We start from the raw sequence: 19,019 nt of genomic DNA on the forward strand, positions 1-19,019 counted from the left end.
ACCTTAATCATTTATACTGCTGCTACAGGACCATCTATATTTCTGCTCTGCTTCACCTGATTTTGCATAATGAGGTACTCATTTATTGAGAATGCATTCCACTTACTTTTTGGATTTAAGGCAAAAAATATTACTTTTTATTTCATTCCATACATACTCTAATATTCTGTCTGCTTTTCATATAAATAATGCCACAGGAAAAAGTTTTCCAATCAATTCCTTGCAGCAATATCTTGGCCTTTTTCCAGCCATCACACAGTTAATGCACTCAGCAATTTGCATGAGCACAGCAATTGCTCTTTTCAGTAAAAATACTGCGCATTTATCAAGAGATGATTTTCATTTACAGCCCTAGTGCCTCTCTACCCAGCTCTGGGAGGTTTCTCTGAAATTCTCCAAAGCCTTCTCTGATCCTGACTAATTGAAATAATTGTGTCAGTTTTCATTTCATCATTTGTCCACTTCTCTGGATAGTTAATGCAGCAGACAGCTGTGAGACGTTTGCCATGCAGAAAATAAATCAGTTTGGAAGCTAAGAGAAGAAACTGCGACAAGTTCAGACAAATCTCACGGAGGCAATTCCCGGCATCACCGCTCTCAGGTCTCCTCCCTGCCCTCCTGCAGGAGCTCCTGCCCCGCTCAGAGCTGGCAGAAGGGAGCACACACACAGAGCCCAGCTGCTCCCACCCAGGGCAGCTCGGTGTGCACCGATCCCAGGACTGCGATGCCCAGGAAGGTGAGATGCAGGAGCACAGCCCTTCTGGCAGCGCTGCTGCAGGAGCGGCATCTGCAAGGAGAAGAGGCAGACAGCTGGCACAAAAGGGAATATTGGAAAGCTGCTGCAGCCTTCTTTTCATGCCTGAGTCAAAGACTTCAGGATCGTTCCTCTGAGATGCACTTTCTCAGGGACAGCAGCCTAATGACTGAAGCTAATTGAAAGCTACACCAACAATGAAAGGGAAGTCTCACCCTTACCTAACACGTGGTCCTGCCAAGGATCAACCCCGAAGGGATCTGGCTGAAAGTGAATCATGCAAACAACAAAAATGCAAACCAAAACCACCCCTTGTTTGCAGAGGGGTCACTGGATGACCCCAGCACTGACGAACACTGATGACAAGAATGCCCAGGGAAGCAAATGCAGGAGGAACACAGAACAGGAAGGATGAGTAAAAAAAAAAAAAAGTGACAGAAGCTTGGGGTGTCAAAAGTGAGAACTCATCCAAGCAATTCTTTGCCTGTTCTACTAATATGGTATTCGGCTAAAGTTCATTAGTCTGCAGTTTCCCCTCTCTACCTTTTTGAAAGAAGTAGTGAACCCTGCTCATATTTACCAACTACAGCTTAATGATTTTCTCCTGTTTAATACAGTAACTGAAAAAAATTCAGCACATTATCTAAAATTCCAGAAAACTAGATTTTATAAAATTCAAAAAAAGGACAGTGACATAAAAAAGCCAGCAACAAGACAAATATTACAAGAAATGTAACATTAACATGTTGTGGATGTTACTTTCAAACCCAGGTAACTCTAGCTGCTACCTAAAGGCTGCTTCAGCTCCATTCATCCAAATCCTGGCTGCATGCTCCTGCAACATTTTTTTGCATCACAATTGGCAAGTGTGTGGGTACAGGATGAGTTGGTTCAGTGAACTGACATGATGGAAAACTAATCCTCCAACAAAAAACAGAGAAACTTCACAAATAAACCATTTTCTGCTAGGTCAAGTCAATGAACAAATTCATTCTCAGCTGAAGAATCACTTGGTCCATTGTACCCAGAAAGGAAAGGAATATGTGGCTGGATGTAGAGGGGATATGGAGTGACCTTTTCAGCAGCAGCCCACCAGCACAGCAGCTTCACTGTAATATTTTATACACATATATATATATACACACACACCAAGATTTGTACTTACAGTGTGAATTGTGCAATTCTACTTCACAGCATTTCCTTCTTCCCCTACCCAATCTGATGTCACTTAACAATAAGTGTTTAAAGCATTTAAGATAACTAAATTCCACATAAAGTCCTGTACTGATCTTTACAAATTGCTGCTATCTGAAGTTTTCATTCTACATTCCAATAGACACACTATTCCAGCATACACTCCAGTGGGACAGAGCTATTAATTACAGCTAAGTTTCATGTTTGCATGAAAGAACCAGAAGCCTCTTCCCAGTACAATCAAAAGCCAAGCAAACCCTGTCACTAAGGCTCTTAGGAGTTTTAAGAATGAGAATTCTCTAATGCTCCTGAAAAGTATTACAATGACCTAATCTATAAGTCAGATATGTATGAAGAAGATGAAATAGGCTTTTTCCCTGCTAGGGATTTAAAAAAGCACTGGGCACACCTTTAGCACTTTTTTCTCCGTCTGTACCTGTGAAGGGGTTTTTTTGGTTGGTTTGGTTTTTAAAGTGCAATATTCTGCTGGAATAGAATCGTTATTTTTGTCTAATATTCTCCGTAACTTAACGGAAAGGCTCAGTGGAAAACCTGAGACCTTTTTCATAAAGACAGGATCTTCTACTCCTCACTTTCTTTTCTGATTTTACTGAAACAGTAATTTCAAATTTCCACTTTAATACCATCTTTAGCTTAACCTCCTTCATGCTTTCCCTAGAAGTGCTTCCTCTCATAGATTCTGGTATAAAGCTGATGTGGTTATCAATGAATACTCCATTGTTTGCACATTTTCAAATGCCCATAAGCCTTCCACCCATTTCCATTTCCACTGTTTCCCCAGATAACCCATTTCAAATTTTCCATTATAGCTCCCTACATAATAATAATCAAGAAAATGTCGTCACTGACAAAGATGACTAATCTCTCCAGAGCTCTTATACATTTCCTTGGGTTTCCTCTTTTGCCATGTTCCCAAAACTGTCTTCTTTTTCAAGATAAAACTATTCAAGATAACAAACCTAGTTTGGTAAAACAGGAAACAATGGTTTTATGTTTAAACTTAGCATTAATCACTCAGCCTATTCTTCCATCTTTTCCTTAAGACTTCCAATTTGCTTATGTAACTTCAATAACTTGCTATATTGTTTCTTTACTAGAGATTTCCCTTCTTCCAAAACGCTATTACTGCCTGCAGCCTGAGTTTTAAACATAACCTCAGACACACTCGTTTATAAATACATCCTAGAAAATTACATATTGATAGATTTTCTTCTGTTTTATTTCATCCCTGCTCCTTAGAGGTGCTCTCAAATATTTTATTAGTTTATGCTTAAAGCTAATTTGACAGACTGTCTAATCCACCCTAACCTTAGTCTTAGATGAGGCACCACAGAAGGATTAAAATTGGTTCTCCCAGCAAGTGATGCTGAGGTTTGTGCCTGTGAATATCTCAAAAGCAATCTAATTATGATCTTTCCTAAGTTGTAGGACAAAGATTTCATTTCATAGCTGGCTACATCCCATGAAATTCGTTGTTTAAGCACAGCCTATTTTGGAGGTACACAGAACAGCCTAAAAGTCAGAGAAGAGGCAAAGAAAGAAGGGCTGAAGACAGGTGGAGGACCAGAACTGTGGTCAGTGAAGGAAACCTGCACCAGGATGACATAAAACTGGTTCCCAGTAATGGGAAAGGGGAACACTGAGCCTGATTTGTCTTGACAGAGCTCAGGAATGAAAGCTTGACCCAGACCATAAACCAGCATAAAAACAGTTAAAAAAAAATAATACATAATCACTACGTCTTGACTAGGTCAATCACAGTCACAGCAACACAGGAAAGTGACAAAGTCTTCATTAATGTATAGCTTACTGCATTTGTAAAACACAAACAGGCCCTCAAATTCAAGGGTGTCAGCTGATTAAAGGTTTAAAAGGACTTGCATCCAACACTGTGGCATTATTCAAACCCAAACAACGTGGAGAAGAAAACAAAACACAGCCTCATTTTCAGCCCATGACAGACTCTGCAGAGTGTATCAACAGAAAGGTCTTCTGGGTGGTCTTTTGTAGGGCAGAGTTTAGAATTCCAGCCTACTCATGGCTCAACTGCATGGAGAAAAGCAGACACACACAAAGTGCAGATTCTCTGCCTTTCTTTTGCAGTGCCAAAAGCTTGAAAAACTCTCAGTGGCAATCAAACACTCCCCCAGTCTGGCAAAGTACTCAGCTGGAGTATATGACAAATCTGGTCCTAATGTGCATTAGGAACCCTGGAACAACAAAACACTCTGGAGTGGACCCTTTAAGTGAGAGTGGTAAGAATTAAACAGATGCTCCAAAACATTTGCTGAGGGTCTGCTCCCATGTTGCCAAGTTCTTCAAACCAGGCAAGATGCTTAGGGCTAACTGTCTTTTACTCCCTCCTAGCAGCACACTGCACTGCCCATCCCAGCCAGGGCTGTGCACACACACTGCATCTCTAAGCAAGGCAAACTCCCAAGAGTTTATTGTTGATTAGGCTATCAGCTCACTAAGAGATGTTTGTTTTCTTTTTAAATATAAAAGTGTATAAACTTGCCTTTTAAACAACAAGCAGTTTCCACAGATCAAGATCCAATTTTGAAATAGTAAAGCTAAAGTCCGTAACATTGAATTTTTAAATTTGCCTTCTCCTTCCCACACAAAATCACAAGAAAAACTAAAGAAAACTTCTCAACTTTTATTTTACGGAAAGATGAAAAATACCAAATGAGGAAATTGGATCTTTCATAAGAGTTCCTTAAGCAACAAGAAACCCCATAATTATTTCTCAGTCAAAATGCAGAGATAGAATTTTCTACTTCAAGCATTAAGTAGTTTTCAAGACAATACTGAAAAAGTAATAATTTTCCAAAGTACTTCTAGAGCAGGGAGATCTTTTTTTCTGAGAGTGCCAAAAGCATTTGCTTGATTCTTGGACACTTAAGGGTATGTACAAAGCTAGGAATTGAAACAAGAAAATCTGCATTTAGCATTACAAATATGAACACCCTGGCTGGTATTGGAAAAAAAAAGGAGTTGAGTGAGTAAAAGAAAACACGTTTTTTCAAGGGTCAAGTACACTTTAATACATGTAAGATCAGCTCCTAAAATCCACCCAGCAGACCTCGGGGTGCAATTGTGACCCTCAGTGTGAGGCACAGAGTGGCACCTGGGCCCGTGTGAGCACTCCTGAGACAATCAGCACTTAACTGCAGGATAAAATCCAGAAGCCTTTGGCCCTGATGAAGCCTTCAGGATGAACTATTTAAGGAGAATTGCTTATGGTGTTTAACCACACACCAGTGCCTTTTCCTCCATAACTGTTTGGGGATTTTTTCCCCAGCAGGGCCAGCACTGATCTGCTTGAGTTGCTGTGCAGAACAAGTGCAAAGAAAACATACAAGAAACCCGTGGACATTATAAACAGCTACATCAGAATTTTGGAAAGTAAAATGTTACAAGGACAAAATATAAAGGGAAAAAAGATCCTTAAATCAAGGTGCTAAGATCATATCCAGCTTTCTAAACATGTGGTCTCCAAGACTTATAAGGCTCATAAAATGCTAAGCTTTCGAATTTCCATTTTTGTCTGCATTTAGGCTTGTTTCAGGATGCCCTTTTGAATACTTTGGCCCAGCTGCTCATGTGACTTTCTGGTGCTAAGATGACAGTAACAAATACTTGTGTAACTACATCTACGTATATAAATATTTGCTTCATTTCTATTAAAAACCCCCCAAAATTTATAGAACAGTTTTGTACCTACCAATCCACCACTGTCACATGTCCAAGCACTTGGATCAAAGTCAAGTTTACTGACACAAACGATAAATTTCTCTGGAAACACACGGAGCTCTACACAAAAAGAATTGAAAAGAGGATTACAAAAGTCATAACCACTTTCAAAACCACTCACAACAACAACAACCAACATGTTCTTTTAGTACACAGAATTACTTGTTTTTTTAATTGCACACTAACTCATTTAACGCACCTCTCTAGTTCTCACCTACTCTCTTCTACGTGCCACCCCTCCTTTCGTTTTGTTTTTATAAAGCATTCAAAAAAATCAGTAAGTAGAATAAATGGAGTTCCCAAGAGGACAGTCACGGCTGCACATTAGTCCACCTGCACCCCTAGACAGACAGACCCAACAGACAAACCACCTAACAAGGATTTCTTCTGTGCTGTTCTGTGATGAGTCTTTTCATCACAAAAGCTCTACATTAGGTTTGCAGCCCACAACAGCATTCAGCCAGGGCTTGGCACCAAACCTCAGCGTAAGGCCAGGGCACAGAGTTTCACACTCGGCCTACAGAGATTTTTGAAGTCATTAAACAAGGTGGTTAACTACTACTGAATTACACATTTTACTCACAATCACATGGGTTGTTATGAACACAACAAAGTTTCTGTTTACAAAGGATTAAAAATGGAAGGTTCTCAGATTAGACCAGATGAGACAAAGCTTTATTCATACCTGGCAATGCTATGGGAAGAGCACAGCTGGATATTTTCTTGTTTACATATGCAATTATTTCCAGATCAGTATCCTCATATTTTCAGCTTGTTTGTTTTTTTGGGGTTTTTTTTTTTTTTTTTGTTTTTTCTTTTTTTTTTTTTGGTTGCTGCTGGGTTTTGTTTTTATAAAAAGAGAATTAAAATATTTTGAAGTTTGTTGTATTTCAGAATGAAGCCATAACACTCTGTTTTTGGGGCACAAGAAAGAGACAAGGCCTGCAGAAATAAACTTATGAGATTGATCTCACAAATGTGAAGAATTGTAGAATTGAAGAGTAGGCCAAGTTGCTTCCAGTAATATGCTTTTATTGTTACATTTTATAACAATCTCATCTGCTGGTTAGCAAAATGCAGGTATCTTTAGGTATTCATTGATGCTTTAGAACAGTTCAGATTTAATAGACAGCAAACGATGTTGAGATTCCAATGCAGAAGCTCTGAAATTCTAATCTAACAAGACAAGTTTGATGAAATATTTAAAGTCAACACTGATCTCTTCAGCCAATATAGACTTAGAATATAACCAGCTGGCATTTGAAGACAGATTTAAAGACTTATGAATACCATGAATCCCTACAAAACCAATAAATTATTTTCAAATATGCATTCATGATTCAGCATTGTTAAGGACTTTGTTTTTTTGTTTAATGCCAAGAGGACAGAGCAGAGGGCAGTGATGATTACAGCTCCTTTGCGCTGGCGTTGGCAGGAGAGGGCTGATCTCCCTTCCTCCCAGAGCATCCTGGCTTGAGAGAGCCTGAAGAGCAGCCCTGGTGCCATGACATCACCTACGTCAGGGCTGTCCGGGTGTGTGGGGAACCAAAGCCTCTCCTGCATACACTTGTACTGCCTGCTGATGTCACAGCACACTCCAGCAATAATGGAGTGATTCATGCTGCAACCTCTGCCTGATTCACCCTGCGGAGACTCGGGAAAATGCTGAGTCCCGTCATACTTACACAACTTGGTGAGCCTTAGCTGATTACCCCGGGGCAAGGCATGCACAAATTTAAAATTAAGTTAAAAAAAAAAATCCATCTTATCTCAAGAAACACTTCTCTTTTTATTTTTTTTATGTTTTCAGGAAATCATCTTTTTAAAACGCAAACCAAAAAACCCCACCAAAACCGCCAAGCTCTGAAAACAATTTTGATTTAAGTAGATGAAAATCTGACAGTGTCTTAGTTATGCTCTCTTTCTTTCTCCTGTAAGTAAGTCTGTAAGAAACTGATTTCTTACCACGATAACGTTTCCCTAGAGCACAACGGAGATTAACCCATCTCTTCATAAAGTAGGCAGTAATGTGCAAACTGTTGGCTGCAACATAATACAAAGGGATAATATTAAGTGTAAGGTATCTTGGGCATTCTGGTCTCAAAGTGCTGTGCATCTGCTAAGACTGGATTGAGAGAAAGCAGCAGCAGCTCAATGATACAAAGGAAAAAGTAACTGTAATGGAATATTTTTCAAAAGAAACTGCTGAACTCCATACTGAAGTCTCAAGAAATTAGTGCCTGAAACAGAGCAAAAATCTAGACAAATTAACAACCACCAAGATCTGGAACCCAACAAAAGAAATTAAATTAATTAATTGATCAGAGGAGTCATTTGATTAATAGTGCAGTGTCATGCTTTCAGCCACGATCTACAGGAGCACTGCAGATATCCATTCACTTAACGACCTTCTAGGGCAAGGGGACAGACCTGGTAGGGAAAACAAAAAAGGTAACTACAAAGAAACGCAAGCATCAAAGGGCTCAAGTCTACAGTTCCATTGAATGCGGTGAGAAATGGCCACATTTGAACTCTTCAGTATGTACAGCAGCCCGAGCTGGCCTGGCTGACTCAGCCGGTACCTGTAACCTCCAGAGGCTTTTTCACTTTCTACTCCCAAGAATGACAGAAATCCTTGTGCATCAGCAGTGTAGGAAATGGACAGAACAGATTCTATTATGGCTGAGAAAGTATTAGGACACAGCTTGTACTTTAGCTCTACTTAAATTCCCAAATGACCCTGGTAAATCAGTTAGCACTTCATTCATGAAGGTATTTAGCAACCTGACTCCCACTGAAAGTGCAAAACCTGACATCTGTGACTCATCCTCCCCAGTCTCCCTGTGCACCTCACTGAAATCAAACTGTGAAAGAGGCTTGGTCATATTTCCCCTAACTTGGATGGGGTCTGCAAGACTTAACTTATTGAAGCTTTGAAGACAGTCAGGCACCCTAGGTGCAATTAGCACAGATAAGTTAGAATATGAAGTGTTACTGCTGCTTTTATAATATCACCATTTAAAAAGAAGGAAAGCTTGCTTGTTCCAGTCTCAATCCCTACAGAGCAAGTGCCAAGGCATGTCTTATTTCTAAGTATAAATGCACATCCTCCTGAAGGGTCCCCCTCTCTCCTACAAGATCTTCTGGAGCTCACCATCGAGTTCCCTTGAGCCTCAGCTCTCATTAACAGCTACAGTTATCAATCACAATCAATCCCTTTGAAATTTATCAGCCATCTTTTTTCCTTCCCCTCAGGAAGACACCCAAAATTTGACTTCCTTTTAGAGATCAAGTCAAGATGTAACAAGTTGAACCATCCCTTAAAAATGATGAGCACCAGAGAAAAATTTGGATGCAATCCACCACCTTTATTAACTGTTTACTTAAAAGAACAATTAAGGAAAATTACTCCAGTTTGGCATCCACAATTCTTTATCACTGCTAGTAGGCTTAGTCAAATCAAAGAATTTGCCCTGTATATAAATAAGTTATTAGTGTGATAACAACATATGCCACTGTGACCTTGGAAAGCTGAGAAAGTAGCATTCCTAAAAGTACAGCTTGGAAAACAAATCTTCAGACAGTAAATATTTAAAGTTTTTCTTTCCACCTCCATTTGTTCGCGATATTCCACATGTTTTGGGTTTTTTGTGAAAGGCATCTAAAGTGAAAAAAGTGTGAATCTTTGTTTTTCACAGGAAAAGCAGGATGCTTCTTTCTTGAAATTCTTTTATAGATCAGTGACATCCTGGTATTCTCTGAGAGGCTAAGTGTTTAATCACATGTGATTTGACTGAACAAAGTTTCAAATTCTCCTTAGAGGCCCTTGATTCAGCCAGCTACTGCTCTGTGGAAGGGAACACCTACCTCAGATCTGACAAAATAAATAATTATGTGAGAGATCAAGACACCTCTACAAACTATTTTTGCAGCATCAGCTCAAGTCTGAAAGTTTTATAAAGCCTTCAGGGAATTGCACCTGAGCTGCTAAGCTCAGCCCAGAGGGACTAACACTAAAAAATCATTTTAGTTTCCATGATTATTTAATACTTTGCTGAAAAGGCCTGAACAGATATTTGCTGTTACTTGTTGCTAAGCCTGAGAAAATATTAAGATGCACTACATTTAAGATAGCAGCACTTTGAAAGTATCACACAGCTACACTCATTAAATGTTCTGAAACCCTCTTGCACGTGACATATGATCTACTCTGTAGTCAGCTGGAGTTTGAAAAACTCCCCCAGTTCTAAAGCTGTCAGAGTTACTGCAGAACTATAAAAATGGTGATATCCTTTTTCAGCTTCCCTCTGGGGAAATATGTTATCCAATTAACTATTCTGCTTCATGAAGAAAGAAACTTAAAATTAAGACCCACAAGAAAACCTTCTTCTCCAAGAAGTCCATAGGCTCACAGCTTTTTAAGCTTTCTACACAGTTACCCAGCATGAGTTTAAATGTGTTTGTGATCTCATGGAAGAACAGACCAACTGATACATACCAAATGCTCTATCACTAACTTCTTTTGAGCACAACACAGAAGTCTGAACCTCAAGCTACAGACAATTTTTCTTCCAGTAATGTAGAAAGTTCACACATCCTGGGCTCAGCAAACCTAGTTGATCCCATCTTCAATTTCCTCTTCACCATGCAACACAGACAAAGCTCCCTTTGTCAATTACCAGCACACAGGCAGAAATAGAATTGTATTTAGTGACTTGAAGTTTTGTTTTTGTTTCAAAACTGGGCACTCTAAATCATCAGATCCAGGGTCCAAAAACAAAACGGAAAAACCAAACCAAACAAACAAACCAACCCCAAGGAAATAAACAGACCCTGAAACACAAAAGGAGACGGCATAGAAGCGGTTCTAGAAAAGCCACAGTTCAGTTTCAGCTGAAATAGGCAGTAGCGAGCACTGCCTTTCCAGGGAACAGTAATTTGCCCTGCTTGTTGTACTTCAGAGTCCCAGGGCAGCAGCCGTGCCCTAAGAGTGCCCAGCAGCACTTGCTTTGCAAGGAGAGCCAGGCAGGCTGCCCTGCGCTTCCAGAGGGCTGCAGGAGCGGCTGTGCTGCCGCGCGCAGCAGTGGGGAGCCCTCCCAGGCTCTGACGGACCTTTCCCTGGGAGGGAGCCTGGGAAAATGCCTCTGAGCTGCTGAGTTATCTGCAGCAGCCTGGCAGCTGTTCACTCCCCAGCACCACCTGGCACCTGCCTGGCTCCCTGCTCCACTCCAGGCTTGTCCAAAGCCTAAGGCCAACTGCCCCCAAAACAATTCCCCGCTGACAGGCACCCATTTCTCATCACACGGTATTTTTATATCATACCTATTTTCTCTCCCAGCCTAGTCACTTCGCATTTCTCAAAGGTTGTTGTGGATTAGGACTGACTCTGCTTTTGGAAAGTAACAACAAAGTAAATCATTGCAACACACATATTAAAAATATAAAAGGATAAATTTCTAATGTTACAATGTGAAAGCAAATACATGGGTGCATTAGACTTTCTGAAACACTAAACTGCACATTAAAAAAAAAAAATCTACACTCAGTTCATGCTTGATTAATTTTTCCACACAGATTAGGCTATACCAGTAATAATGTTTACAGTATATAGAGCTTTTCATCTTCAAAGTGCTCTACAGACATATTATTATACTGCCTTTTAGCACTCCTATTTCTCCACTTAAAATTATTCACCAAAGAATCAAAAGTCCTGATTGTTTGTAAACAAATCAAAAAAAGGAACATTTCATTCTAAACCTACTGTTAATTGTGAAGCTTTCCTTCCCAAAAATGTCCAACTCCACACCATGTGCTGCAGAGTAGGCTGCCATTTCTAATTTAGAAGAGATTCAAATGAAATACTGGCATTTAAGTTTAAAGCCAAGTCTAAAACAGGGACAGCAGATGCATGACATCACATACAAAAAGCTGCTGAGATTTCCAAAGCCTTTTCTGGAATCCACTTGATATTCTTTAAACAAGTAGCATCTTCAAGTTCAAAGTTTTATACAGCAAAGAATAGGTTTCAAAACAACGGAAACATGTCAGGATGACATCTGTTCTTTCCATACAGTCTGCCTTCAGCTCAAAGAAGGTGAAGAATCCTCCCTGCCATCAGAACCTGGATAGCCCAGACACAGCCCACTGTCTAAACCATTCAGAGTATGAGCCACAAACTGCAAAACTGGCCCCAGCCATTTTGAGAAATCCTATAGCAGGGCTGTAGGGCTCTCCTCTAGCAGGAGAGGTGTGGAATTCACTGCAAAATCAGAACTATCCTGGCCAAACTGGATCCAGGACAAGGCATTTCTCAGGCTGGCTGTCAGTGCAGTTCTGGAGGAAAGAATAAGGAAAAGCACATCTGAGACCATCTGGCTGCAAGATGAGTAATGCCTCTGATGGAGGTCCTGGGAACACACCAGCTCTGAAGGAAAAAGACCATCTTCCCCTCACTAATACTTAAGGATGGAGAGGAAGGCTGATCCAATCCTGGAAAATCCATACCCATCCATAACGTATGAGCAGTAACAGCCAGCAGCACCTGCCAAGGCATTCAAGCAGAGAGATGTAGAGCAATAGATTTGATGGTCAGTGTACCTTTGCCACAGACAACTGTTTTCTAACAGGACACAGGATTTCACTTCACCCTTTTGTTGATCTCAGACTCAATAACCACATTATTAATTGCACATGATGGGCACAAACTGAAAGCTATTTAGGAATGCTTGCTGTTTTGAACATCTAAACTGTATTCCAGAGAAAGCCACGTGCCTGGACTTCTTTAACCACTGGAATGAGCACAACAACCAAGAGAAAGGCTGAGAAAGGCATCTGTTGCTACCAGCCAAAAGGCAGGGGGAGCTGGAACACAAAGCCTGTGGTAAACACTGTCTGACAAGTCTGCAGCCCAGGAGGAGCCCAAGTCTCTTCCAAGTGCCTGGACTGGGATGGGGTTCAGTTCCACAGGCTGGTGCCACCTCTGCACATCAGGAGGAGTCTGTCCCACAGACTGGGCAGACACAGCTCTACCCAAATGGCCCAACCCCTCCCATCACTGAACTCCTCACAGTGATAAAAGAAGGCAGATTCTGGCTCAAATGAGACACAGACACTGCGATGGGCCCAAGTTTGACTCACAGCACGCTAGGGAATGCATAATACAGCACAAAGTATGTCCTTTCAGCCTGGCTCTGTGGTTTTTCCTTGAAGAAATCCATGAGCTGCAGGAAACTTTTTGATGCCATGAACTACTTGAAATGGAGGATTTTGTATTTTAAGGGTGAGGAATCTCTACATAACAAAGTCTCTTCAAGCACAAAAACTCAACCAAAATGTGGAAATGAGCCTCTTGGAATTTATCAGACACGACTGGTTCCCCTTAGTGTTCATGAGAACAGCAAAATCACTGGTGCCAATATTAGGATGCTGAAGGATTTTCAAATAAAGTAAACCAAACCTTTCACAGGTCTCCAGGCACCATTTTTTTCCCCTGGCAAGAGGAAATAACTTCTGCAAAACTTTTACCCCCAAGAGGAAAGGGTTTTAACCCTAAAGCTCCCACAGCTGCTGAGACTTTCATCTTCCACCAATAACAAGGTCTCTAGGCAAGGGTCACTAGAAATGTCAGGAATATATTGTATCACAGGGCTACAACACCTCTGGGCTTGGCGAAAAAGCCCAACACCGCCACCGGAGACATGATGGGAGAGAATGAGAAGGAAAGACCAACCTGGGGCAGGGATATTCAGCAGGTCTTTAAAACAGTAGCTTCAACATGAAAACATTGTTTCTTCAAAGGTCTTGATATATAGCTAATTTTTTATTTTTTATTTTTAGGATTCCTGTTAGGATATCCCAGTGGAGCTAAGAGGTAGATGTTGATGGTCATAACTCCTTTCATACCCTAACATCTAGAGGACACCTCAAAAGAACATAACTTCTATGAGTCTAAGAGACATGTGTGGACTTGAACCTGCAGTTTCATGCTGTTGCCCGAATAAAGCAAGCTGTGCCAGAGGTTCACAGGTTTTTGTCTTTTCACACAACAGACTCTTGTTAGATTTGCAACAACTCAGAACAGAAGGAAATTCTGGGGCATAGCAAATAGGTGGAAAGTACCACAATAGAGCCTTCTGTATTTTGTCTTTTTAAATGCTGGCAAACAGACCCTAACTAAGTCAGCTGCTGAAAGGCTCTATTTCCAAAAAAAATCTGGATGTCCTTTGGCTCTCACAAGCTCTGATGCAAAGAGGTTACCACTGAAAGAGACCAAGAACAGCCATGATTGGGAGCATCTGCCCACTGCCATCAGCTCAGCTCTGGTTCTGGTGCAAGAGAGAGCTGGAGACTGATTGCAAATGGTTTGTATTAAACCACTCATTTTAGCTCACTCAAGAACATGGTGTTATAGGGGACCACCTGAATGGCACAGCTCAGCAGCCTCCATTTCTGACATCACCTTAACAGATGACAAGTGCAAAGAACAGAAGTACACAGAACATCCTCTTCCTCAAAACTAAATAGCAAATTTAAAGTCTTTTATGCAAAAGACAAACTCCACAATCCTCTCTTTTGCAATGGCAAGAAAACTGCAGACAAAAGACAGGCATTGCCCATATCCTATGACCCATATATGTGCACATATAAAACCCCCACAAAACAAAGTACCTTAATTAAAGGAATAAGAGAAAGATACTCCATAAACAAATACAGAAGTGTCATCTACTATTCTCTCTAAAGTAACTTTTGGCATTTAAACATGGGTTTGTACAGTGAATATGGAATGTTTCTCCCTGAATATGTGTAACTTGCTGTGCATTGGATCATCTCTGATCTGTTGATGGATACACCAAGTTCTAAGCCCACAACCCAGTCAAGATTACATTGAACTTTCTTCCATCATGTTTTCAAGGAGAAGTCTTTATTATTTGCTACACTACTAAATTTTTATTTAATTATCTCCTTTTTTTACTAAATTAGGCATGGGGCCTGCAAAGCTTTGTGGGGTTAGTTTTGTTTGTGGTCTGCCACTGTGCCTTTGTAATCCACAGAAACACTTTGTGTTTAGTAACCACAACATACCTGGTACTCAGTGGTGAATCAAACATCCAGAATTGCTCTCACTAAACTACTAACACAGAGAAAAGAGCCATAATTTTTCTCAGGAATTGGCCCTCCAACTCTAGCTGGACAGATTCCCATAAAGACTTATAAAAATTTTCCAAATATGAATAAACCCACAAAAATGTTTGCAATTTTAAAAGCTGTAATTTCTACCTTGGTCATATGATAATGAAACTTAAGAACAAAGGAGAGTATTATTGTGTAATATGGTAGGATGGAAAGTTTAAAAGAAATTCCTACTCATATTTAACAGTGAAATTATACCCCCAATTACTTCCAGTTAGAATGAAAATAAAAGGACTTCAATGCTCAATACATACCTGCAACCATTTTTTTTTCTTAAAATATCATGATGATTTTTCTTTTGCTGGTGATTGCTTGCAGACTTTCAATGAGACTCTTAGGTAAGGTAAGGGTTAAAGATGTGTAAAAGATATTTTCTCACAGTTTAGAGAGAGCAAAACAACACATTTAGGAAGCCAGACAGCTAAAAGGTCAAAGCGTTACACTTCCAGGTCAAACTTCTGGTTGCAATTAAGTAAATTCCTCTGAACGTTTCTAGGGAATTCACATTTCTTTCAGGTTTTATTTCAAATCCCTATTCTTTCTTCCTAAAATTTTAACCAAAACAATATTGCTCTCTTTAGAAACATTTAATAAAGAGCACTTTTTTTAAAAAAGGAACCCAATAGTTAATTTCAAGGTAAGAATCTATCGTTTTTTTGTCACCTCATTTAATGTACAGTTGAACTAAAGGCAAAAGAGGCTATTAAACCTAGTTAATTTTTAGAATCACAACATTTCAATCCAAACAGTGAGCACTCAAAAAACCCCAAACCTACGTAGTGCTAGAGCTTAGTGCTCAAGCAGGTCCCTGAGCTGGACCCTGAGAGTCCATCCTGGGCATTCCTGACTCCAAGGGACGGGAGCAGCTGTGAAGCCTACAGAGAGCACGCACAAAGAGCACCTCCAAGAGGGAACCATGTGGCAAAGAGGAGTAAGGCAGCCAAGTAACAAATTGTGCTTAGGGACAGATTTTCAAATTGGCTTCATGTGCCCTCCAAAAATGCTGAATTCCCACTTGGAACAAGCATGCCAAGGGCTCTTTCCAAGGCTATGTTCCCTGGCCTAGATGAGAGTCACTTTGATATTCTCAGGTGAGTATCAAATCAGAAATTAAAGGTGGGGTTCATCTTGCCTAACTTGAAACACCTGCATCAAACTAGTACCCTAAACTTCATTTTTAACTGATAGAGATAAATTACCTATTAACTTCCAGCCAACTCTGAGAAACTGAGACACACCACTCCACTTTGTAAAGACACATGATTAATGGATGCTGATTTTTTGCCTAACTATAGAAAGAAAACTCCAAAGATAAACTTTAAATTTGCATAAATATCTGTGTCATTGCATAAACTGTAGTACTAGCAGCAAAATCCCTCTGCAGAAATATTTGGAGATAAAGGAAGACCTTTATACCTCATATAGATATGTAAGAGAGTAGCTGTTTGTGCATGCAAACACATTTGTTTTTGCACACACACATAGCTAGGACTTATTTTCATACTATTTTTTCTCCTCATAAAATGAACAAAATCATATGGGAAGAAGAGACAAACAAATGGAAATGAGATGAAAGCAAGAGAAAGTGATACAATGCATTAAGGCAGAGAGTATTTTAAGGCTAGAGATCAAGATTGTTTTCAAAACCAACACCAAATTCTTCCTTTTCACAAGAATACACCGAATTAAACAACTGTCCTGTTGCTTTTTTCAATCCAATACTACCTATATAAACCACTTTATCAAGGACATTTTTAAAATAACTGCGACATTTCATGAGGAGCTGCCACCAGGGAAGAAGCAAAACATGGAGAACACATTCAACCTGGCTGGTGCTGCAGCTGCAAATATCCCATGTAAAACAGGGACAGGCACTGCTGAGGCCTCTGCCAGTATCAGTGTCACCACAGAAGATCCTTCCAAAGGCAGATGCTTGAGTCCAGGCAGTGCAGGAGCTCCTCCCAGCCTCTGACTGGATGAGGGCTCAGCTGCAGAGGGGCACAATGGTAAGGAAGGCCACGCAGGGCAAGACCAAAGGTGCCTACAGCCAAACACCTTCAAGGGGACCCTAAAATGCAAGGGCCAGGTGCACATGGTTACCTCCCTGACTGACACTCTGCCAGGCTCTAAGCTCAGGCCTTTAGTGCACACAGGAGATTCTGTCCTCTCCCTGGAATACCCTCCCATGTTGCTGTGGATGCAGCACAAGCCTTTATCATATCTGTTATCCTTTGGCAAAGAGCTCCCCAGCTCCCCTAACTACCACAGCATTTCCATTCATTTGATACGCCCTTGCTCTCAAACTGGAAGAGAACAAGACAAGAAATGATTTCATACATCTTGGTTGTATTCCCCATAATTGATATTATTTTCCAGGCTGAAGAGTCCAGGCACATGTAACCGTTCCCTGTATTGCATTTCCTCATCTTAGATCATCTCGGTTGCCCTTCTTGGCATTTTCCCCAATTTTACTGTATTACAATCTAAGGTAAGATAGGAAAAAAAATCACAAAAAAAGAAAACACCCAAAGAGCGTGTAAGTATGGGCATTTCTTTTGTTCTTGTTAAATGCCCATTACCCTGCGAAAAAGAACAAAATGACAAAAGCAAGTATATATATTCAGACATATATATATATTCAGATATATAACCTTGACCTTCTAGAAGAAGAATGCTTTGGTGAAAAACAGATACCCTTATTCCCCATTATCTGGCTGTAAAAAATAAGGGGTGGGGGCGAGGGAAGTAATGTAAAGCAAAACCAGGAAATATTAGGTACAAGATACTAATCAAAACATGTTCATAAGTTACTGCATAAGTTACTGCATACTTCAGGGAGCTCTGTTGTCACAGACAGATGAATGTAAGTTTAAAGTTCACACAGATCTGCAGGACTTGGCCACAAATCACAAATGAGTCCATTGCAGAGAAGCTGCAATGTAATTCTTCTGAGAGACAGATATTACAATGTGCAACTCCAAATCTCAAAGGTCATAGGGAAGACTCCTCCCCACACCTCTATGGCAGCACCCATTGAAATGCTGTAAAGCTGCTGTTCAAGCAAGGCCAGTGAAAAGATTTTAGTTCAGACCCAACCAAACAGTTTCACAGCAGAGGAGTGCGAGTTAACAGCTGGGAGGGGGGGAATAAATCAGCTTTGCTGTTACAGGATTACAATGTGGAACATACCCTACAAGCATTTCCCACAATTCATGTCCTACAGCAATAGTGAACACTCCTAAAGCAAACTGGGGCAGTCTGAAAAGGGTGTTTCCCTTAAAAACATCATAATGTTCAAATTAAAATGCAAGGCCAAAAGAGTTTGGAATATTTGCCATCATGATTTATTGTATATTTTTTGTGTGCTTGCAGGAGCCAAAAAAATTGTTTCATAAGCAAGAGAAATGTATTTTCTTATGAAATGGCATCTTATGGGTTTTTCTTTATACTAAATAAGACATGAACTTTGACTCCAGATCTTTGTAAGGCTGAACAACTCATAACAGCTATTGTACCTCTTCCAGTTTCTCATTTTAGTAAGCTTGTCACATGTTAATGTCTGAGAATTTCAAGTCTGAGATGTCTACCTGTTAATAAAATACAGTCACATTTATGAAAAGCAACTGGGTGAAAAGATGGACTCGGGAAACATGATCACAGCAAGCCCCATTTCATGAGAGAAGAAAGTTAAAAATATATAAAAAAGTACACAGAGTCCCAGGGAAAGCAGATAAAATCAAGCTGGGAGCTCACTGTGCCATGTGACAGCATGCTCTCTAATTATTTTCACTGTAGAAGAGACTGTACAATAAAAAGATCTGAAATCAGAGCAAAAATGTCCCACCCTCAAGCCAAGAAAAACAGCAAGGATGCTAGGGAGGAATGAGAGTAGGTCTGAAAATTACTTGTAGGAAAAACATAGTTAACTTTTTCCTCCCTCAAGAGGGGGAAGAAGGTCAGTTTACAATATACCTTCTTCCTTCCATTTGTAATATTGACATTTCTATCAGCCACATTTTTTTTTCACTTCTCCTTATTGTTTCCTCTGCGCCCATGTAAACCTCACCTTCTTCCTTATTGTTTTCAGTTCTCCCTTTGCCATTTC

At 40.2% G+C, this 19,019-nt stretch overlaps 1 protein-coding gene across 1 annotated transcript in view; it reads right to left on the reverse strand.

Annotated features, from left to right (window-relative positions):
* The window catches only part of SLX4IP (SLX4 interacting protein), a 69,755-nt gene that overhangs the window by 9,595 nt on the left and 41,141 nt on the right, over positions 1 to 19,019 (reverse strand). The window contains exons 6-7 of the mRNA XM_066545996.1: positions 7,691 to 7,768; positions 5,697 to 5,785 (exon numbers count right to left, since the gene is read on the reverse strand). Coding sequence (XP_066402093.1) covers positions 5,697 to 5,785; positions 7,691 to 7,768 — 167 coding nt within the window. The remainder of the gene's footprint in view (positions 1 to 5,696; positions 5,786 to 7,690; positions 7,769 to 19,019) is intronic.

The sequence above is a fragment of the Molothrus aeneus genome, chromosome 3 (assembly GCF_037042795.1).
Source record: "Molothrus aeneus isolate 106 chromosome 3, BPBGC_Maene_1.0, whole genome shotgun sequence".
NCBI lineage: Eukaryota > Metazoa > Chordata > Aves > Passeriformes > Icteridae > Molothrus > Molothrus aeneus.